The sequence below is a fragment of the Volvox carteri genome, assembly GCF_000143455.1.
Source record: "Volvox carteri f. nagariensis unplaced genomic scaffold VOLCAscaffold_29, whole genome shotgun sequence".
Lineage (NCBI taxonomy): Eukaryota > Viridiplantae > Chlorophyta > Chlorophyceae > Chlamydomonadales > Volvocaceae > Volvox > Volvox carteri.
The window spans coordinates 577,156-600,055 of NW_003307572.1; the positions used below are offsets into that span (position 1 = coordinate 577,156).

Below are 22,900 nucleotides of genomic sequence, written 5' to 3' on the forward strand. Positions count from 1 at the left end.
CAGTTGTTTCATGAAAAAGATTCGGAGCTTGACCATTCGGTCTCGTATAGCCACATCGAAATAGCATGACCGCGGTGCCTCGTTAGCCGGATAGCCCTTTTCCAACATCGCGAGAACCTGGTCAGTCCCCCACACCTGCGAGCCGTATGATAAGACAGAACGAACTTGCGCATTGAAACACTTCATGCCGACGCTAGGTAGCAGCAGACCCTGCCGGCGCAGCTTGTTGCGCAGAGCAAACATGGCCCGTTGGCCAGCCGAGAACAGCTCATCCGTGCAAGACGCAAAGCCCGAGTCTGGTCCGAAGTGCAGCCCCAGATAACGGGCGCGTGTTTTCCAGGTGACCGGACGGAACATCGGTAACCCCTCTTCAAGTACGCGCATGGTGACAAGGTTGTATCCGCTGAGAGCATAGACCTGCCATCTAACCTGACCATTGGGGTGAAAAAACAATAACTCACACTTTTGCACGTTGACAGTGAGACCGAAAGCCTCTGACCACTCCCGCAGTGCCCGTAGTAAGCTCATCAACCGTCTCAATGACATCGCAAAAAGGCTCAAGTCATCAGCATAGAGGGATAGGGGCACTCGACGTCCTTCAACGCTAGGGGTGTCATGGGCCGCCATGGCGTCAGGAAGTGCGACGTCTAGGGCATCAATGTAATCTGCAAAACCTTCGACAAAAAAACCGAAGAGCGTGGGGCTCATTGGGCAACCCTGCTTGACCCCTTGGGTGGAGGGAATCGCCTCTCCTTTTGCTCCATTAACCTGGACTCGCATTTCCACCCGATTGTAGCAGCGCTTGATGACATCTAACGCAGAACCCGTGACTCCTCGTTCCTCAAGTCTAACCCAGAGCAGCTCTCGATTAACCCGGTCAAAAGCTTTCTCAAAATCAATCTGGCAAACAAACAACGCTTGTCCCGGGACGTTAACAAAATCCTTACGGCATCGGTCTGTGAGGTGTCGCACCAAGAACAAATTCTGAGTGGTGCCGCGCCGTGGCCGAAAGCCCACCCTGATAAGGGCTCCGCGCACCACAACGTTCCCCCCAGGCCTTTAGCCTCCGGCCAAGCAATAACGCGTAAAGCTTAGACAAAGCCCACCGACGGCAAGCCCCCGGTAGTTTTTAGGATCCATGACGTCGCCCTTCTTGTGGATGGGTGTGAGGGCGGATATCTCGAACTGCCTTGGGTAATCCCCAGTCGACCGGATATGTTCCAACAGACACAGCAGATACGGTGCAAGCACCATCTCTTCCTTTTCGCCCACCTTCCTAGTGGCATACTTATAGCACTCAGCAGGGGCCCTTTCAAGTCCTGGGGATTTATTGTTGCCCAGCATTTTTAGTGCAGCGATGACCTCTGCCAAGATAAACGGGGCACTGAGGGCCGCCGCAGCAGCTACTCTCTGATTTCGGGCTAAGCAGCTCTCACCAGCCCAGCCGCGCGGTATTGTAAGTGAGCACCCATTTACGAGGTTCATCATGCAATCCGCTCTAACCTCATTAAAAGCGTTGATCTCGTCGTTGTATAGTGCGTCAAAATAATCGCGCCAGCTGTTGACGTCACGTATTGGGCAATTAGGTGTCACCCCCTGGTTAAGTTGCCGCCACAATGCACGCGGATTCCGTTTGCACTCCTCAAGAAACGTAGTAAAATGCGACACTCGATGGGCAGCCATTGCCTCCTTCCTAATCCTCTGGTAGCGAGAGCGCAGGAGTGTAAAGATCTGCAGCGCCTGCTCATCAGCAAGTAGTCCCTGTGCCCTCATATGTGCCTTTTGCAGCAACATGTCGCTGCGTGCCGCTGCGCATTCCTGGGTCCACCAGGGCGCATCCTTTTCTTCCCTGACACGCTTGGGTGCAGGGCACCGTTTGCAAAAAGCCCTCTCCAACGCTGATGAACAGGCTCGAGTGAGTACTTCAACAAACGCGGTGCTGTCAAGTTCGCCTCCAAGTTTGCTAACAGCATCTGAAATGCGCCGCACAGCGGGGGCATCAGCAGCAGCAAACATGCTCTCGTACCGGCCTTTGTGTTGGACATCAAAACGTGTCGTGGATTTGTCCCTTCTAGTTGGGTTGACGCCCTCGCGCAGCGCCCCCAACTCGAGCGACACTGGGCAGTGGTCGCTCATGAGGCTACCAACTCTCTCGCCGGTTAGTGCGACAGGAATGTCTAGCACGCGCAATTGGTTCGACTTAAAGAAAAGGGCGGGTGATGCTACGAAGAGATCAATCATGCTGCTGCCGTTCCCCGTCGGACTCCAAAAAGTACACGCCCCTTGCAAATCTCCCTGGACACGCCCGTTCAAAACAACCATCTCCATTTCCTGACACAAGGTAGCCAGGGCCCTTCCGAACACATTATCAGTTTTGTCTTCTGAAAGGCGTGGCGGAATAGAACGCAATAGGTTGGCTTGCCCCAGCTCAGCCTGACGTGATCCGCTAACTCGGCGTCCCCATCAACATCTGGCAGTCCACGGAGCTCCGCTACCCTGGAGTTTAGGTCCCCCATCAACAAAACCTCGTCCCCAGGTTGCTGATATCGTCTCACCAGCGACCGCACCCTGTCCATGACGCGTCGTGTTACACTATCCTGTGGTTCGAGTCCATTAGCTGTGTAAGCCCGAGATCCGAGCGGTGCAGCGTAGCAGGCGCCAATAACCAAGCCATTCCCTCAAAAATTCAGGGCTTCACCGTGAATTCTCAGCCAAACACTGTTCATGCCTCTTGGCGCGTCTGTCGATGTGCAGTGAGTAACATGACGCGCGATCCGCTGATGCACCCAAACGCAAACACCCCCCCGTTCTCTGGACTTCCCAGCAAGATAACTGCATGACCCATTAGGTATCAGCCGAGATAGCCTACCCACAAGTGACCCGTGCGTTTCGGTAAGTACAACAATGTCGTAACGCAAGGCGAGTCGAAGTAGTTCACGCTGTTCTAGTTTCCAGTCGGTCGCACCACGTATATTCCATACAACTTTGGGGACTGTGGCTACTTGTAGTACCTATTATTACAAATCATGGACTATAAGGATAGCAAATATCAAATGGTGCAATGCAAATATCAATTAATTAAAATATCTGAAGGACACTTGTCCAGTTTGTGTAACATCTCTAACACATGCCATATTGGGTGCCATTCGCTATAACCTGCTCCGTTCTTCGCTTGGTTGCAACGGTTGCACGTAATGCCATACATTATACATTTTTGTCAACAGCGCTTACTCAGCCACGTATCCACCTTCACCACGTCAATCCGCAACCAGATCTGCTGCTGTGATATATATGTGTGCACATATGACAGCATGGTTTCGTTGTAATTACCGCAATGTCACTGCCAAACACTCCCACCTCACATCACAGGACGAGCCACTATTCGCTATCCATCCCTGCGCTTCTACCCATCTCATATGTACAAAAAAACTGGATTTGCCATACCTGCAGCCACAATCTCCGCATCCTGTCCATTAACTGACTGGGTTAGTAAAAACACGATGTTTCAGATTTGTAAAAGAAAACATCATGTTCCCTTACGCGACAATCGTGTTCTTTAGTTCCACCCCCGTGTGTGTGTATGCCTGAGTCGCTAGGTCGCCCTGGCGTGGCATACGAGGGCGTGTGCAAAGTTCCTCCGTAACGCAAACGCCATGATATCGCGGCTTGCACTTGCTGTGCGCTGAACTCCCACCAGCCAAAGCCTAAAACACATCTTTGGAACGGAACACGCCATTGTGATAATGCGCCTAATAGAAAATATGTCTGCTCTTCGAGCTGCTACTACTTCTGTAAAAAAAACGTCAATCCTGCGTAGTTTTCCTTCCTAGGGGCGAACTTAAGAATCTTTTGTATGCATGCACCAATTGCACCGTAATCTTAACACATCAAACCTCCTTTTCACCCAACCTTCATTTGCGCTTGGCCGCCGCGCGGCTGCGAGGCTTTGTGCGGGCTGTCACGGGCGGCGGAGGCGGCGAGAGCCCCATGGATTCCTGCTGCTGTAGGATTTGGCCGATCAGGTCACCACGGCTGGAGCCCACATGCCGCCCTACCTCCCGGCCCGCCCTGCATAGGACCAATTTGGGGATCACGTTCCAGTACTGAATCTCAAACTGTCCTTACGCTTAGAAGCTTCCATTCGCGAAATCGACCGTACCGCATGCCAGTTGTACGGCAGACTCCGGCAGCCGCATCAGCGTGTTACCCCTCTGCCCAGAACCAGGATATCAAGTACTTCCAAGTCCATAGGGCCACATTATGCTAGTGAATTGGACGCAGCAAACACGATATAGCGACCGCAACCCCCTAGATACTGCCATAGGTGATGTACCTGAAGAAGATAAAGGTGGGCACCTCGATGATGTTGAATTCCTGCAGCAGCGCGCGCGTTTCGCCATTTTGGTCTCCAAGCAACCGCCCGAAGCTCGCAAAGCCCTGGAACGACCGGCTCAGGGCCACTACCTGCAATGAAGGGAGGGTTTGAAGGATGCAATTTCTCTAGGTTAGGAACTTCATCCCAAACAACCCTTCAGCTTGAAATCCTCCCTGACCCACCGCGGGGAAGACCTTGATGCAAGGTCCAGCACTTGTAAGCGCCACGTTTAGAACCTTCGTGGCACGCAGATAGAGGAGCAACACATGTTATCGCTAGTCGACCCGAGCCGAGCCAAACCTTTCGTGCAGGGGGACTCAAATCCTAGAGCATTTCCTTCCTCCCTTGCCCCCTCCTTCCACCTCCTCAAAGGGAGATCAACTCCAGCCTTCTCTTTTCCCACCTGCAGCACCCTGGGGTCCGTTGAGGAGCTGAGAAACTCATCCAGCTTGGCCCGGGAGGTGATGTCCGCCACCACACTGCTCGGCTGCACTCCACCCGCCACAACGTCGCCGTAGTACATCATACCTAGGTGCCATCAGAGATACGGCAAGAAGTACACGGTGACGCGGTGTGTAGCGCCGTACATGTGGTAGCACGATGTGGGTTACAAGATCTGAAACTAAGGAAAACGCGGCATTAGCGATGAGCTGAAGTTGCCACCTACGTCACACACCCCTGTACAGCTCGCCCATGTGACTTAACGAGTGTACACTAAATTCACGGTCAGCACCACCAGCATCGAGCAACCCGCGACAAGACCAAGGCTTCTGTGGCACCCGTTACCCGTTTTACCCGCCACCTTCATCACATGCGACCTTGGCTCACCACTGCTCGCACCTCCGTTCCAGCGCCCTCCAAGCCCGCACTCACCTTCGCCCACCCCCGCCTCCATCTGCATCACGCCCTTGTGCTCCCACAACAGCTTGCCCTCCCGGTAGAACTGCAACGTGGGCAGCACCTCCACGCCCAGCTTGCGGATCAGCGCCTCCTTGTGCGAGGAGCCGTCCGTCTGGTGAGGCGTGAGAATAGAGGGGAGCCCGCGCGCGAGGGTGTATGGCGGGGAGCAGGTACCATGCAAGGTGGCACATGCGGAATGCAGCAGGTCCAAAGCAGGAGGAAGATCCGCAGGGCATGAGGATAACCGCGGACGGGGGCAACCACCTAAGGACTGAGCCTCTTTCCCTCCCCCGTTTCATTTCCCGCATTGCTGCACGATACCTCTCCGGATACGCTGCGGATGTTAATAAAAGACCTGCAGTCCCCAAAACGCATTGCTCAGCCAAACAAGCTCAAATCCTTCATGCGGAAAGGCCCGGGATAGGACAGCATCTTGTTACTATACACAGGTCCCACCCGCACCCGTGTCCCACTCAATCGTACCTCAATGGAAACGAAACACACATCTGGACACTCGCGTGCCGTACGCTGTATCACGTGTTTAACTGCCGTACATTTCGCCATCTGCAGCGCATGTGCCTTCTCCGCGTCCAGCTTCCAGTGCAGCTCAGGCTCAGGTTCGTCCAGGCCAGTTTCGCAAACCCTCTCTGATTGGATCTGCATGTCACAGCACGGCCCAGTGCACTATGTCGATACGACGCGCTTGCTGCTCTGAACCGTCAGGTCAACTGCAGCTGATTACGCGCGATTTCAGTCGGAGTACTACAAGGACATCCAATACATCGTCCATCCAATACAGGCCAGATCGGTCGGCAGCTTAGACCGTATGAGGCCTTCCTTCTCATCTGTCGTAGTGCCACCACCCCTTTTCCATGCCGCTCACGCACCTCCACTACAAGCAGCTTATTCCCCGCGTCCTCCAGTACTTGGACAAATTCATCCTCTGAGTCAACGCTGATAACGCGGGATTCGACCTGTGGTGTTGAGAAGAGCAGGAGAGCGCGGAGAGTCGGGGACCCCAACGGCGGCACGGAGGGGTTGAGTGCGTTTTGCTGCGCTGCGGGGCGGGGGAGCCTGCGGGCTGTCCGGTGTGCGGAGCCCCAAGGGATCTTCAGATGATCTGCCAATTGTGATCGCTGCATTGTTTGAAGCTTCAATGGCGCAGCTTTCTAAAGATTGGGGAGGGCTTCCACTGTTGAGCAGTTGCCAACTGAAAATGAGGGCGCAAGCTCCAGCACTTTCCGCATAAGAAACAACTTACCGCTGCACTTTCCCGAATCCGGCGCTGGATACAATCCTCAGGGGTTTCGCCACTGTGGCCACTGTGGCCACTGTACACAGCTGCCCTAGTTAAGAGCCGCCCGTGCCCACGGACGCGACGTGCACCTGAAACATATAAAGCAAAAATCACAAGGTCATACTCACTCTATGCACAGAAATAACGAATACTATTACGGCCCACCGGCAAGTCAGGCGCAAGGGGAAGCGTCGGCCAAAGGCGAACAATACTTTTCGGGATGACCTATGCTAACAGACGTAGGAAACCCCAAGGCCCGTAAACACGATGGTAATATCGAGCAGCATGAACAGACAGTCGGACGCACCGGAGGTGCTGCGCAACGCCAGATTTGGCTTTGGACAGGGAAGAACGAAGCGGTTCGCTCCTTTCCTGGTTAAAGCTGTCGGACATGAACAGAGATCCCCAACCATGTGGCGAGACGAGCCATAAAATAAGGCGGACATCGTCAAATGCAATTATTGCAAAACGGGAATGAGGGCTTTATAGCGAAACGGGCGAAAAGTGTAACACGCTCGGACGGGCGAATGCCGCAATCCCATCAGAATACTGTCTGTAATAGGTACTATAAGAACATTGTCAGACGACGGTTGTCTGTGCCATTGGTCGTTGTACGGTATGGTATGCTTCTGCGACTGTCAGAGGTTTCAGCCTCACACAGTAGGCGAAGTAAGATCCAGCTGTAAAAGCACTTAGTTAAGGCCGCTCACGCGGCGGAGAGATTACCATTTTGACCTTCACGATTCAATCCAAGGTACACACTTCAAGCCAAGGTACACGCGCTGTCGTTCCGGAACGAGGGGTTGGGTAAATACGAGCTTTGGCAAACCAAACTTTGCCAGCAAACAGTTCGTTTGTACATCTAAAATGTCATTGAGGGCTCCCGTAAATCTTGACCACACCCAGTTGCTGTCCCGGCCGAGCACGCACAGTATTATCGGTCTCGATGTATCGGTCACATAATACCAAACAAACTGTCCTTGGGTCTCGTTTGTGTATATGTCAAAATGCGGATGTCTTATTTCGGATGCGCATGTGCACATAAAGCCGTGCTCGCCTTTCCCCCAACATTAATTTCTCAAACCCGAGAGTGGACAAACCCAGATGGAAAGCGAAGAAGCAAGAATGTCCGACCTTTCCACACGGAGCAATACTGTACAGAAGTAAGACGCATCCATTACAGAAATCATTTGCGCAGGGCTGATGTGTGACTCCAGAAAGGAATGAACTTCGACCCAGGCAGCATGGCAGAGGCAGTATGAACCAACATATTTCGATTAATGTGGGATTTGAACCCATTGAACGCCCCATGGGGCGGACCGGGAGGGTCCTATGCCGTACGACAAGTACACACATCACGCTTTGCTAGCTGTCAGGCTGGTCACCAACGGGCGTTAATACCCAAGTGATGGGGATCTCCCTTTTCACGCTCTGCACCAAGGGCTCTCCCTTCTCACGACCCCCACCAAGGCCTCTCAACTCTCACGACCCCCACCATGGGCTCTCCTTTCCTTTCCCCCACCCTGCACCAAGGGCTCTCCCATCTCTTCCGTCTCACGCCGCAGAACAAGGGTTATCCTCAAGCCCTGCATCGTCGCTCAACAGGAGCAACGGCGATGATGGGCGCCTCGGAACACAACCTTGAAAAAAGGCGCCGCGCACGCCTGGTCACCCCAAAGCAGTTACCGTGCACGTCTGGACTTCATGCCTAGATGCGTATGCCTAGATGTGGATGCACATGTCCATGTGGTCCAGCTCCCCTTCCCGGCCCCCTTTAACTCCCGCATTATTGGCAGGACAGGTAACCCCATACGTATACTCACATGTTGCCCAGTCACATGACATTTCGAGTTATGAGCTGGTTACGCTTGGGGTTAAGGTGTACTGCTCACACGCATGCGGCTTATTTAGGCATGCATTTAAACCCATGTAACTGAAGGTTTTCTGGGGAAAACTAAAAAAAACAAAAGGGTTTCTGTGTATTTGTCGAAAGCGTGCCCGGCTGTTCGTCAGTTGTACGTTGGGGCCGTACCGGTGCGATCGATGTGCAAGTAGCGGAGAGCGCGACGGAAAGAGTAATTCCGCGAGATCATATAGTCAGGACTGACAGGTTTCCACTGCGTCGTCTGCCCATTATACCGCCCCGCGGCAGACAGCACAGTCGGTAACCTGGCTCGCCTCCACGGAAGCAAGCACACTCTTCTGCTCGCAGGTACCCGAGCCCATCCCTGTCTTAACGCGGTCAGGTAAACTACTTCATGGAACCATAGGCTAACAAAGTCCAAGTCGGGTGAAAAACTTATTCGTGCCCAGAACTCAAAGATCTACATGTTGATAATAGGCTCGTTTCGGGCTTTTGAGTTCTGAACTGATGACACTGCGGTTTTAGTTGTACGGCTAAACGCATCAGGCTTTACAGGCATTCATTCATCGACCTGTGATCGCTAAGCAAAAGGCCATCCTCTCTATTGATTTGTTGTCCAACCTTAAGCCATTTGGCTGAATGAAAAGAAGCAGCATTAACTAGGCTTATCAGACATATCACAATCATGCTCCCGTCCCCGCCACATACGCCTACAAATGGGATCTCCAGGGGCCCTACTATTAGCAATGACGAGGCCTGAAGACCTACGGAACGAACCAAGCACACGGCCCCACATAATCACGGTATGGTCTTCTTTCTGCCAAGGCGGTAAGCCAGGTAAGCCCTCATAACCAATTACTACAATCGAGCCGAAGCCAAAAGCTTGGAATCTCGCAGGAACACCTACGAACGGCTTCTCGGGCCTGCACAAGGGAAATCTAGTCCTCATCTCGAACGGCAACGCACAACAGTCCAGCCTAGAGCCGACCCGGGGGGCGACTTGTGGGATAGGGGAAAGGACGCGGCTTCGTTAGCTCCCGGCGTAGCTCCTCCGCCTCCCTGGCGCGCACCGCTTAGGGCCGACCTGGTGCCGCACTGAGTCTCACACTTGTCGTACTGCTCTCAACATCCCCCGGACGGACTCCAACAGGATGGGATGCATGGGCGAACCGAACTGTCTAACGCGACTTGGCACCTGAGTTGTGCTTAACTAGGTTTGAAGTTACCAGGTGCCGACAACGCTCCGAGACATAATGCTGGACTACGCAGCAGACGAGACACTGAAGCAAGAGTTAGGGTGAGCTCACCAGACACCGAATTCCTCCCAAATTGCGCCCGAGGGCCCTACACCCGCTTGAAAAGTAATGTTCGGAGCGGGTCCAACAATAAATCAGCCTTCAGGATAACTATTCACTGTGCTCCCCTCACTTGATGGATGTCTGCTGCGGGGGAAACATGCCACCTACCAGTGCGGTCACTGCAACACGTCTCGCCAATAGCACCCTCGTTCATGCACTCCTTGTCACTCTCCTGAATAAAAAGCGGATAACACTTTCCATGTAACGCATTACTGTGCTCCTTTTCCTGAAGTCAAGTATGCTCTCCCACCCGTACACAACAGCTTGCCATTTGCTTTGCTGCATCAGACAGACATGGAGCTGGCGGTTACACCGCGTGGCCCAACCTCTTCAGAGAGTCCTTAATCACCTGTAAGCAGGGAGGGAATGCGGCATATGCAATCATCATATGCAAGCAGGTTGGGATACTTGGGATTAGCCAGAGGAGTTTCAGAGCAAGGGTGGCTACACGAGCTGGTGCCACGTCATGCGAGGAGGAGAGAAGATAGCGTACCCAGGTTGGGTGATGCGATATGCCACATATGACTCAGCGCTGCTGTGGTGATCTCAGAAATCCTCAAAAGCATTTGCCCGCATCAACAGGAAGGACGACGGCCGGAGTAACATGTACATGTTGCGGGTCTCCACACGTCGCCCAGCAACAACTTTTCCCTGCTCTCTGCACCAGAACGCATCAACCCTTCCTGCCCACGCATCCAGTCACCTACCGGATATTCTTCTCGGAACCTGAAGGAGCTGTCCCGCTCCGCCGCCCCCCTGCACGCCTCAGCTGCCTCTTCGAACCGCCGCAATGCAAATAGTGCATCAATCAGACGAATGGCAGCCTGAGGGAGCCACACACATACACCACCCGCGGGGCACATGTGTGGTAGTGCCGACTTTCCGGCACCATTACAAGAGGGACCGTAAGGAAGTGCCGAATGATTCACAATTCAAATGCCTCCAAATGAAGCTTGTTACCATGCGCGCTGCATGCATGTCCGCAAGCGTGAATGGCGGCATCACTGGTGTTCCCAGTTCGGCTAGATGGGAACTCACATTATGGAAGCCTGGAGGGGCTAGCTCTACCGCTCGCTGAGCGTCCTCCAGTGCCGCCTCCATGTCACCTACCTGCGGGGCGCGTGGGGAAGGGACAAAGGAGGTGGATATGTGTGGGACAGCAAGGTAGGCACGGCTACATGCATTCCGACTTAAAAGTGGAGCTGCTTCCGCCATGGCGGCCGCTGCCATTTCTACCACTGCGATCCTTTCAGCCCACCCATGTCCCACCTTCCCCTAAACTTCAATCACATCAAGCCAAGACGTTCGGCAGCCTTAATCCAGGCATCGGTCCCGCACCAACACGCACAGCGCGGAAGCCTTGTGCTGACCAAGAGGCCATACCAATTTGGTAGAAAATTTAAAGTATAGGATAAAGTATTTTGGTAGAGGATGTGAAGTATAGGGCAGCAGACTCTGCACCGCTGTACCTGGAGGTAGCTCGCGCTGCGGTTGCTATACAGCATGTGGGCACCAGCGGGCGGGTTAAGCTGTAGCGCGCAGCTATAGCAGTCAATCGCCCTGCTGAAGTCGTGCCGTGCAGCATATGCATTGCCTGCCAGACGGAGCTTGAGGAGGAGGACAAGGAGGGGCCGGCTTGAAACGGCTGGGGAAAACACCGAACAAGGAAGACAGGGATGGGAATGGGAAGGCGGGGAAGAACGCATAACAAGCGACAACATCAATGTATGCATCAGCATCATGGCGGGCAAATATACACGCCTGACGAGGTGCGAGATGGTGAAATACTCGTGCATAGTAGGGTGGTTGCCATGCGTGCCGTAGCTGCTGCACAACGTGAGCTTCCCGTACTTGCGTCGCTTGAACAAATACGTCGTCGATGCTTGTTCCACAGAACGCACGGAGGACCTGAATGCGTAGCGGGGCCAAGTCCGTTCAGAGGTGACCACTTCAGGACAGGTCCAGAAGGAATTTAACTCCGCTGCCGGTAGGCCCACCTGCGCTAACTCCTTTGGTGTTGCCACGTGGTGCAGGAGCTGCTCTTCAGGTAACAATACCATGTTGGGGCCATTTCCGCAGTTGCCTGCGTTAGGAAACTCACGATGTAGGAGCACTAGGGTTCTTGCTAAAATCCATGTACTGTACCAAAGGGCTGCGAACGCACCCAAGCAACCTGTTGGAGCAGCCTTGAGCCACGGTAAAGCGAGATCGACGGCAAACTTTAGCAACTGCACAAGGAGGCAGTTTCAGTACTGCAGGGACATTGCACTTTCCGGGAGTAACTGAAAGCGGCACCAACGGCCACCTGCTCTGATCCTTGATGCTTGCACGTGCGATGTATACAAACACGGAGTTCATGCTTCCTTTCTGCTTGGCACAGCACGCCAAGGCGACAAGGCCGCTGCGACATTACGCATCTTTCAAGCATTTTGCATTCGCGAATGGGTACACGTCTCTGGTCCCTTGGAAATATATGAGTCCCTGATTTTAACGTTTCTTACGCATAGTATGCATATACGACTGTAATGGTGTAATTTTGATTGCGCGGCTATGCCGGAAGGATGTGTCGTATACGCACCTTTTTTGACATGCATCATAAGAATGACCGTAGGCGATGCGTGATTCTGTCGTGTCCAAGAGCATCGGCCACAACTCTGAATCTTTTTAAGTCCGACAGCATCAGCTAATTCCTTGCTGACCTGGTAGCATTTGTAGTAGCTGCTCCCGTTCAAATGCGTAAGGAAAGCAAATGATGAAAAGTAGGCAGTGCCCCTATTCATAAGCCCTTCCAAGTTGAGCGTTTCCAGATCCTCCTGAAGTTTGAGACTTGTGACATTCTACGCTTATGCTCGCACAACACTTACACCGTCTGGTCTCGTAAACATAATCTCCGATAGGAAGGTACCCTGAAGAAACCCCAAACTCCGGCCTGGATAGCCGACGTGCAACCGACCTCCAAATGCAGGTTACACGCGTGTTTTTTCTGCGTTCACACAGGACCTCTCGCATGCACCGACCTATTGTCACCTGCATGCAAACTGTAATTCGCCACACGAGCGATTTCAACCATGTTCCGTAATGGCCCTTCAAACGAAATGGATAGAATCCAGAGGGGAACAAAAGACGCATTCACCATCGGATTGCACGGAAGCCCCTGTCAATACCATACTACAACACCGGCTTGACGCACTCGCTGCCATGACAGGCCATGCCTTCCAAAATAAAATACAAGATGAGCAGGCACAAAAGCTAAAGAATAGGTGTCACAACCGATGAGAACTCCTGTGGCCACGACAGCAGCAAAAGAAATCCAACGCCCCGCGGTGTCCCACACCTGACTACTAATTCGGCACCTGCACGAAACATCTCAACAAGCCAGTCGACATACATCAAAAAGGGCACAAGCTATGCCATACCATATCACTGCAGCACCCCCCTCTGCCCACTAGCACTATGGTGCTCGCAACCTCGCGACATCTATGGACACAGCCGTGACCCCTTGGCAAAAGCAAATACGCTACCTAAATATCGTTGAAGAACTCCATGAACTTAGGGACAAGCGCTACACAACGCTTCCGAATGCCCTAGGAACAATCTAAACATCTTTGTCTTCTCAGGTGCACATGCATCCGCCTGACAACAACTTTTGCCAGACTTCACCAGTCTTGCATCAGCCCATGAGCACCACCACCACCACCACCACCACCACCACAATCGTGATGCGTTAAGAGGTACCTGAATGTTCTCACGTCGAAACAGGATAAAAAGAAGTCCACACGATGGGAACGGTTACGAACATTGCCTTTCTTAGCCCCATCGGCCAATGATGAGTTTTACGCTCAAAATCAAAATCGGGCAAGGGTGACGCCAACACCCTAAAGGGCTTTCCGTCAAAACCCCACTCGCACCGAGGACGCCCCAGCGCAACTTGTGGACGGTTCACCGTGGGCATGCGAGCCCCTAAAAGCGCAAGCCCCCGTCCTATTGTGAGCGTCAAGCAAGAATTAGCCGGCATTTTAGACCCTTGCGTCAATCACAAGACTATATAGGGTTCCTGCGACTTGGGATAATATGCAACCGCATCTGGTCAGGTGGAGCGGGTTGTGGCGATGATTGCTCTCTCCAGGCACTTCGCAGCTGTTAACCGCGAAGAAAAAACGGCGTGCGCATCAAGGCTTTCTTCAAATATGCCCGGTACAGCCAAGGCTGTGGCTGCAAGACTTGAAGCAGCGACTCTCTCCGGAAATGCCTTTTTTCCAATGGGCTCCAGAACCTTGCATGACAGCCTGGACAGCATATACACTTGCACAGCACTCTCGCAAAGACTCCGTCGCTAGTGGCAGCCAGCAGCAGAGACGTCACTTCGAAAGATCGCGAGATGCCCCCCTCACACACACAAGTACTACTTTACATGTTAGTGCGTCACCCACAAATAAGCCATGCTATGACATACACGTTGCGCTGCAGCCTCACGGAGTTCACACACACTCATACCTCAGGTGCGGCAAGTCGAGGGCCGCCACGGCCCTACCGCAGCTGTCGCGCAACCACCCCTCTGCGTGTAGACAGGCTGCCCAAATAAGCAGCGCAACAAATCAGCAAAACATGCAATTTACACACACGAGAATTAAAAAGCCCAATAGGCCTAGCAGAATAGGTCTAGCAGTAAGCGCAATCAAATGTTGTCCTGGCTGAACAGTTCCCGAAGATCCCAATGATTCTGAGCTACAGACTCCTGTGGACATGGCACGCCCTCTGTTCGACGTATCTGCATATCCGGACTACAATGTGGTACTCACTCGGTGCCGTGGACATACCGCTTTTTGCTGATAAGGCACCAGCCTTGCACTGAACCAAACCGCTGCTTCCCGTCGAACCAACGGTACCCCACCCCCCATGTTTACAAGACACCTGCACGCAATTCTGTTCCAGCGGCCTTGGGCAGTAATCATTGTCGTTGTTGAGCTCAAGCGCTGGAGGTCCAAACTGTTCCCGGTCCACAAGTTCCCGCGCCTCAGAATCTTGTGCAAAACAGAAGTTGCAACAGTCGGCAAATAACCATTGCAGGTGCAACAGCCGAGATACAACTTAAGGAAACTGTGCATGAAACAATACGCGGTTCCATACCGGCCGGCCCGCAGGCATCTCCTCAAGGCGAGGGCAGAGGTCAGGCGCTCTCGTGGAGAAGCAGCAGCGCATCAGCCAGCTCGGCAAGTTCATCCTCCACATCAAATGCAACTGGCGGTCGCTTCACGCGTGCTGGTGCCAATTCGACGCCATTGTCTTCCAACTCAATACCACCACGGACGGCGGCCGCTGTCACTGCCGCCACTGCCGCCGCCGCCGCCGGGCGCGATGGCCGGCCGCTGCCGCCCACACCGGTCACGACGTTCAGCCGCGCCCTGCCGCCACTGCCGCCATCCTCTCGGTCCTCTTCCATGCCATCTCCGTCATCACCATCATCCATATCTACATCCGAATCCCCCTCTACAATGGTTTCCGGGTCGCGCTTGTAGACAGGAAAGCCGCCAAAAGTGCTCCTCGGGCCCAAATTCGTGTATGGTGCCACACCAGGGTGGTGGTTATGTTGGTGCTGCGGATGCCCTATGTTGCGTACTGGCGCCGAGCCGCCCATCAGAGGTGGTGTGCCTGTGGCGAAGCCCGACGACACCGGTGAAGTTCCCAATGAGGAGCTGCCTAGGGGATCCCAATGGGCGCATTCATCGTCCTGATGCTGTGGGCCACAAGGCATGCAGAGAGAGGATAGGGCAGGGCATAGCAGAGATCTTTAGTAACAGGTCCTGAGCCCTTATGCGCACGTAAAAGCTTCGCACAAATGCGCATCGTCTGACGTGTGGTTGCTCCAAGCACTCCTAACCAGACATGCAATCAATATTTGTGAGCGAATACGGTAAAACGCCTGCGTATAGTAGTCACACATCATAAAAACACAACAATGAGTCCTCACCGCGATTGCACCGGGATTGACGTTCGGGAAGTTGACCACAGCGCGAGGGCCCCGAATCTCCCTAGCGGCCTTGTCGTACGCCAAAGCGGCCTCCTCCGCCGTATCATACGTTCCCAGCCACACTCGCACACCCTACATGTTGAGAATGCGACCGAGGGCGATATTTCCTCCTCCACTACTTCCTTTAACAGAAAGAGCCTGACCTCTAATTGTGCATGGAATAGCAAGCAACCATGCGCGCATTTGTCAGCAACACAGACGATCAGTCCAACGACCGCGGAAACACAGGCGTCAATGTCCAGGTTGTCAAAACCTCGAACCCAGCTACGTCGAAGTCGAAGAGGGTATGCAAGGTTATAAACGTCTGCAGGTTATACGTCACGCTTACGTGAGGTAATTACTCAACGGCAATCCAACGTTCTCACCTTATGGGGATCCCTAATCTCGGCCGCGAACTTTCCCCATGGCCGTTGCCGCACTCCCCGGTACTTGCAAGCGCCCGACTTGTCAGGTTTTACAGACAACGATGGGGCCGAAGAGCTGGCCTTGGCGCCAGCAGATGAGCTCAGCAAGTTCGTGCTACTCGTGCGGCGCCGAGATGATAACCTAGGATTCCGCGGCATATCCAGCGGGTTGCGACCAGGCAGCAGACGAGGAAACCCCACAGCAAATCAATAACTTCCAAACAACAACCCTGTTCAAGTTATACTGGATAATCTGTGCGACATATGTCCCATGGAAGAACTGGACCCGCCGAATACAAAACTATTCGTCAATTACCCCACATACCTCCCCGCAGCAGGCGAAGTCCCCAAACTTGGTGGGCTGACACCAAGTGGCATTCCCCCCGTGAAGCCGCCCGTATGGCTTCCATTGCTCTTGTAGCTAATGCTGCAACCAATGCCAGCAGCGGGGTGATCGGTAAGGCTCAGTGGAAGTGGGCCGGGCCCGCCTGGTGCCAATGGCGGCTTGCCACTGGGAGTTGCGTTCACTGGGGCATCTCCAAGCGCTGCGGCACCGGCACCCGGCAAACCGGCTGCCGGTCCTTGGGCCGCAACATGAGGCTCGTCCGCGGCTGACATTTGACCGTCGTTGCTTCTACGTATGGCACCGGCTACTGACGCCTGGTGCGGCGGTAGAAGGGCCAGCACCGCAGGTCTGGCTGCAGCCTGGGCACCGGACGTGAGAACTGCTTGATGCAGCCAAAGGCTAGGAGCGCCCATGGCGCTGACCGATGCCGCCTGTGCAGCGGCAGCGATGGCGCCGACGGGCCCCATGGGCGGAAGGGCGACACCCATGTGAGGCGCTGTGCCGTTGCTGCTTAACAGGCCAGCAGTAAGTGCTGCCGTCCGGTCCAAGCTGCCTGCACCTGATGGCGCTGGGGGACTGCCTGCAGCTGCCGCATCGTGGCTGTTGTGCGATGTGGACGGGCTTGACCCATCACTGGGTTCAACTGGCGGTGATGTTGTAAGCGGCGGCGTTGGGACCGCAAGGCTGGGATCGGGAGGCGGGGGTACGCTTGCAGCAATCCCACCTGCTGGGTAAACAACTCCTGGCTGCTTCAGCAAAGTTCTTTCATTGGCAGTGGCAGGCAGTGCCGCAACTTGCCCAGTGACGGCCGCCTGGGCGGCCACTGCTGCTGCTGCGGCGGCGGCGGCAGCTGTCAGGGGTGGTATGCCGGTCGGCAGTACACCGGTGCCCCCAAACGGCAAGCCCCCGAAGAGAGTTATTGAATTAAATTGTCCCGACCCAAATGCAACCGCATTCGATCCCAGCGATGCCCCGGGCCCCGGCGGCCGGGAAGAAGCAGACCCGATCGCCGGGGGAGACGCGCCTACAACCAGTTAACATAAATGATGTAAGACATACATCCAGGAAAGGGAACGATATGAGCAGGTCACATTGAATGAAGAAACGTCAGAACAAACAACAAATCTACCTCAATTTTATCCAAGACACACCTGGAAGTGACAACCCAAGGCTGGCAGCGTCCAACGACAGCAGGCTATGTTTCGCCTTAGCGTCAAGCATCATGTCTGTTAACACCTACAGCGCAACCAAGTCGGCCAACGAAGCGTGAGATAGGCCGCGGACAAACATTTTGCGGACGGGTTACAACTGTACCATTCTGCGTTCCTCAAAACGACTATTGGCAAGACCTGATGGTTCTGGCAAATGAGATATTAGGCGACAGGTTGAAAAGTGTCGAGCCAAGGGCAAACGTCCGCAAGCCACGTATGCCGCGACGAGGAACTGTACACACAGCGATCTCACATGATCGGGTCCAAGGACATCCATAGCAGCATTTAAGTTCTGCAGCGAGACTAATTCGAGTGAACTAACGCAGCGACCGCCCGCCTACTGCCGCAAAATCCAACGACGTCTCCTGAGGAATGGTCTCCCTAAACACCTGACACCACCAAGGCATACGTTGTCCATAATTGATAGTGGCAGGACGTTTTTGGCTGCGAAACGGTGCAGCGCGTGCGGGCACTGCACTCCACACCGGTCGCCACACTACCCACCGCGCAGGTAAAACAGAACTGCTTACCTTCATGGAACCGTGAAGAAGACTTCTAGAACCAGGTGTAAACCTGCCCGCGCGCAATCCTGCCCAGTAGCCGTCCGATGGAAGCTATGAAAGAAGAATCGCTGTGGAAGGTGCGCACATGTCGCGAAATAAGGTTACCAAATTTACAATGTTCTTAATTAGTACGTAACTGTACAAAAAAAAGGTTTGGTATGTCCAGATGTGGTTGGGACGCAGAAAGTTATGCCAGGGTACTCGTAAGGAAAACACGGCACCTTCAAAAGTCCACAGGCCAAAAGATCCTCCATGAAACCTTATCATACCCGTGCCAAAGAAGCTTCCTAATTCCTTGAGACATCTACTTATTGACCATCTTGCGTTGGGTTGGTTGACTTTCAGTGAGGTAATTGAGCAGAACGCATGGAATAAAGGTCAAACATCCTAAGACGACTGGACAACGAATAACATCCCAGTACTGCTATGCCTGCGCCAATCTAACGTCTCAGTGAACCACAGGCAAACCGCATCTAGCCCAGCCACGGCCTCGCGCCCAGCTGTTGCATTCCCATAAGGGTATATAAATGTGCGACCGATTTTCTTCTTGCTAATCAAGCAGTACAATGGTTTGTATTCAGTCAGCAGAACCTTGCTGACCGTCCCGAACCCCAGATAGAGCGACAAAGCAACAGTTCTGACTGCAGCCCCTCCGTGGAATCAAGTTTTGGTATTTTTCGCTGGTTAAATGGTGGTAGCGAAAGGGCCTTCGATGGTTGCGCATTGACGCGGCGTCTGGCCGGCGGGCGGTGCCAACACTTGCCAACGAAGGCCGTACAGCGTCCTGGCTCCGCAAATATATGGAGGGTGTATTTCAGTTCGTCGAAACTGTAAGGCACATCGAAACAAATTACGCGACGTATTTACGAGTTGTGGCCCAGTCGCCGGATAACGCGAAGGCGACGGCGAGGCCACATCCGACACGGCTCATGGCCGGGGAGAGCATCATGATACGCAACTTATCCCTGTACGGCCCCTTGTCAATTGAAGCCCTGGAAAGCCTCCTTCGGGAATCCTGCTCAGAGGCCCTATCCTTTCAATTCACGAATCCTGGCAAGGCGGGGAGGGCGGGCGCCTAGCCAATGCGGCCATCCCATTAACGCCCCCAAGCGGGACGACAACCGCGGAGGCGATCAACCATTTCGAAAGACAAGCCGCCGAAACTGACCACACGGCTGACATTAACACGACGCAGTCGTTCACTTTTCCATCCCCCTATTTAGACGCCAAGTAGGAAATGTCCCCAGCCAGTGACCGCCGCCCTTTCAAAGCTGACTTCAACAATTTGCTGTCCCACTGTATCGTTTCAAAGTTCCTAGTAACAACGAAAATGCTTCACATCTCCCCCTTTCCAACACTTATTATCATGATATTACGGCGAAACCGGCCGTTAGAGGTGCGATACGCATCTTGCTCGCCAATGCGTTTTATGCTTGCGGGGTGGCGACGTTGGGGCCCTGCGCTGTGGGATCAGTGCGTGTGAGGTTAAGACGAACCATGGTGCGTGGGGGTGTACGCGGGCAGGTTGTCCGCGTGGGAGGGCCGCCAGTGCCGCGACTACTAAGCCCAGTCCTTACGCCGTTGACGCGGGACCGCCGCCCACATCAACACTTCCTGCCATCACCGCACGCTGTTTCTTAGCTGGCGCCCCGGAGCCGCTGCACTTGGGGCACACAAAGTTCTCCTGCTGGAAGACTTCGGGTCCCAAGCCAAGGCATTGAGGGTGGTACCTGGCGGCGGGCAGGGTCCAGAAGGTTCACAGGTGACTTTCTATTAACCTTCGGAATCTCCGTGCAGCAGACAGAAGGGAAAGCAGCCGACCTAAGTTTGAGACAATATATATGGCACTACTAGGTTAGGCACTACTGCTAAGGCACGACCATTGCCCCCGGGAGATCCCGGGTCGAGACCTGTCAGGGTCGAAAATCGTTCCAATGGTGGAAGGAAAAGTGCCCCTAGTTAATGGACGGTGGTGACCTGGGATAAAGTTAACCTGCGAGCCAACCAGGAATGGAGTTGGGCCGCCGTCGATCCGGCAGTTTCTCGTTGGATGCCGGTGGTGGGCGCGAGACCTGAGCGATCCACTGAGAAGTTGAATAGGGTGACTGGATGAGGGTGCCCCGAAATACCGGGGAAGGCAGGGTTTCGCAGGATAGCTGCCACGGGTGAAGATATACCCCCCTGTTTCGCACATCACATGGCGCCTGTGGCCCCAGATCTGCAAGCTACCCTCGCATCCAAGCTACATTATATTTGAAAGAGCAGTCTCGATGGAGCTGACCGTAATCTACATGACACCTTCGTCGTTTTAATGCTGGGGACACTGCACAGATATATACGTGGTGTATCGCGTACCATTCTTCGCAAGTTCCACACATGACCATAGGTCGGTCGGGGTTATACGGCAGCTCGCATTCACAGTACCTGCGTCCATTATCACCCATCCTGTCACAAAATATGCCATGTAAACGAGAACGCACAATCGTGAGCGCCTTCCATGGTACTCACACAGGTACTTCGTCGGGCTCGAACTGCTTGGTCTGGGGCTGCAGTGGTCACAAGCGAAGGTATAAAGAATCATTGACAGCGGTGCTGCGAATGACAGCAGATGCGTGGACGTAATGCAGCTCGACGACAATTACAATGTATGATGAGTGGGACATGGGGGGGTTGTATCTTCACCCGTGGCCGCTACCTGGCGAAACCCTGCCTACCCCGGTATTTCGGGGCACCCTCATCCAGTCACCCTAGCCAACTTCTCAGTGGATCGCTCAGGTTCAGCACCCACCACCGGCATCCAACGCAATATGCCGTCAACGGTGGCTCAACTCCATTCCTGGTCAGCACGCAGGTCTACTCTATCCCAAGTCACCACCGTCCATCGTGTAAGGCCACTCTTACCTTCCACCATCGGAAGGATTTTCGACCCTGACAAGTCTCGATCCCGGAACCTCCGGGGGCATCGGTGTGTGCGTTACCACTAGTGCCTGAACTGATATAATACAATGTATGTGCCGATGCATTACATGTCATCATTGCGGCAAGCACCTGTGGCAATGCTTGGTGAAATGCAAACATGCTTGATGCCACACCATCGTGAGCACTAATCGAAAAATCATAAATGCTGCCGTACCTTATACACGAGTCGGCAGAAAAAGTCAGTTTCCTTGCGGTCCTTCAAAGACTGCCGGGGCGCACAAGCAAAGGCAGCAGGGAAAAAACATTCAATAGAAGAGATGTCGCCAATCCAATCCGATGGTCGCGCGCAATCATCAAGGGGGTTGCCCGCGGGGGTAAGCGAGTAATCATAACCTGACGCCTGCATGTGAAGTACCTGCACTCACGTGCTGTTCACCGGGAGGTAGACAGAATGCTATCATCGCAGAAACCGCCTTCGGTATTTGCAGGTAGGAAAGAGGAAACTCCGCGCCACGCATCAAACGAGCTCTATGTCTTGTTGGGATAACCCAGCAAGTAGGTAAGGCAGAAAGTGATTTCTTTTCCCAGCAGCTGGCAAGCTACCTCAAGCATGCAGATAAGGCAGAATGTAGGGGGCCCCCCGAAGCGGATTGAAGGATTCCCTGCACCTCATAGGTTTCCATGCTGTGCACGAAGCAGCGATCCAAGATGGCCGCCAGTGGCGCCTTGTCCTGATGCGAGGACTCGAAAACTTCCGACTCCCCATGGAAAATCTGTCAACGGGTTTGTGGCGCGGCCAGGTCAGACATCTCAGCTCCGAGCAGTTTTCACTTTTGAAACAATCTCCCCGTTAACCTCGCGTCTTCCCGTCGTGCCACCTATCTGAGATAATCTGCCTACGCTTCCGCAGCAACAGCAGCATCCACTAGTGTTTGTTCGCGGTCAATTACCCGCCCTTAAACCCTGACCACGCCCTTAAAACCTTAAACCCTGACCATAAGTCTGTTCGGCTAGCAACCCGTCTTGAAGTTGAAGTTAAGAGGAAAGGCGGAGCCCCATAGCTGGGCCATATATCCATGGAAGCAATTTCGTAAGCTCCGCACCTTTCGTCCACCTACAGCCTCCTCCGGGCGATAAAACCAGGCCACCTCCAGCTCCACGTCAGCTGGGTCGCTGAGCGCCTGGGAGATCTTCCTAATGCGCCCAATCTGCGCCACGGATGTGCAGCTCAGCCTGCCTTGTACACTCAGACCTACGCACTAACTTTACCGCCAAAAAAGCTGCCATGCAGCACTCACGTATGCCGGAGCGTCGTCATGAGGGTTTATAAGAACACAATCCCCGGGACGATACTCCTGTCCGTTATAGACTGCAGAGTCTAGCTCCTTCCTGCGGTCCTTCCGTTTGCCTTTCATAACCCTGCTTCCAAGTAATCATTCGATGGTTGATAAATTCAAAAGTTCGAAGCAAATGAGCAGATGCCTAGTATAATGATTATAGTGATTCTATGGCTCAACCTAAAGGCAAGAACGGTGACAGGTTTCGTACGCAGTGGGCTCTCAGCTGGAAAAGCTAAAGGGTCGCAGCTGAAAGACATATCATAAGAATGGCATGTTTTGAAGCGTTGACGTGAAT

At 53.7% G+C, this 22,900-nt stretch overlaps 4 protein-coding genes across 4 annotated transcripts; all 4 read right to left on the reverse strand.

Annotated features, from left to right (window-relative positions):
• Nucleotides 1–3,911: 3,911 nt before the first annotated feature.
• Nucleotides 3,912–8,417, reverse strand: trx9 (thioredoxin; the record flags this gene model as incomplete). The annotated part of the gene is made up of 9 exons (XM_002952378.1): nucleotides 3,912–4,068; nucleotides 4,334–4,464; nucleotides 4,779–4,903; nucleotides 5,249–5,387; nucleotides 5,759–5,932; nucleotides 6,163–6,249; nucleotides 6,537–6,661; nucleotides 6,880–6,954; nucleotides 8,396–8,417. The coding sequence occupies 9 exons, from the start codon at nucleotides 8,415–8,417 to the stop codon at nucleotides 3,912–3,914; spliced, it is 1,035 nt and encodes a 344-aa protein (XP_002952424.1).
• Nucleotides 8,418–10,101: 1,684 nt separating this feature from the next.
• Nucleotides 10,102–12,391, reverse strand: VOLCADRAFT_93019 (uncharacterized protein; the record flags this gene model as incomplete). Its single annotated transcript, XM_002952379.1, has 6 exons — nucleotides 10,102–10,143; nucleotides 10,502–10,618; nucleotides 10,833–10,904; nucleotides 11,264–11,401; nucleotides 11,792–11,877; nucleotides 12,373–12,391. The coding sequence occupies 6 exons, from the start codon at nucleotides 12,389–12,391 to the stop codon at nucleotides 10,102–10,104; spliced, it is 474 nt and encodes a 157-aa protein (XP_002952425.1).
• Nucleotides 12,392–14,961: 2,570 nt separating this feature from the next.
• On the reverse strand, nucleotides 14,962–18,319 carry VOLCADRAFT_105483 (uncharacterized protein; the record flags this gene model as incomplete). The annotated part of the gene is made up of 8 exons (XM_002952380.1): nucleotides 14,962–15,528; nucleotides 15,763–15,894; nucleotides 16,188–16,368; nucleotides 16,552–17,003; nucleotides 17,132–17,256; nucleotides 17,297–17,404; nucleotides 17,724–17,808; nucleotides 18,314–18,319. 8 exons carry the CDS (start codon nucleotides 18,317–18,319, stop codon nucleotides 14,962–14,964), a joined length of 1,656 nt encoding a protein of 551 aa, XP_002952426.1.
• Nucleotides 18,320–19,919: 1,600 nt separating this feature from the next.
• VOLCADRAFT_105484 (uncharacterized protein) lies at nucleotides 19,920–22,823 on the reverse strand (the record flags this gene model as incomplete). Its single annotated transcript, XM_002952381.1, has 7 exons — nucleotides 22,564–22,823; nucleotides 22,369–22,473; nucleotides 21,934–22,038; nucleotides 21,480–21,530; nucleotides 20,855–20,892; nucleotides 20,702–20,770; nucleotides 19,920–20,076 (listed from the first exon to the last, which is right to left on the reverse strand). Exons 1-7 carry the CDS (start codon nucleotides 22,678–22,680, stop codon nucleotides 19,920–19,922), a joined length of 642 nt encoding a protein of 213 aa, XP_002952427.1. The 5' UTR covers nucleotides 22,681–22,823.
• Nucleotides 22,824–22,900: the final 77 nt, after the last annotated feature.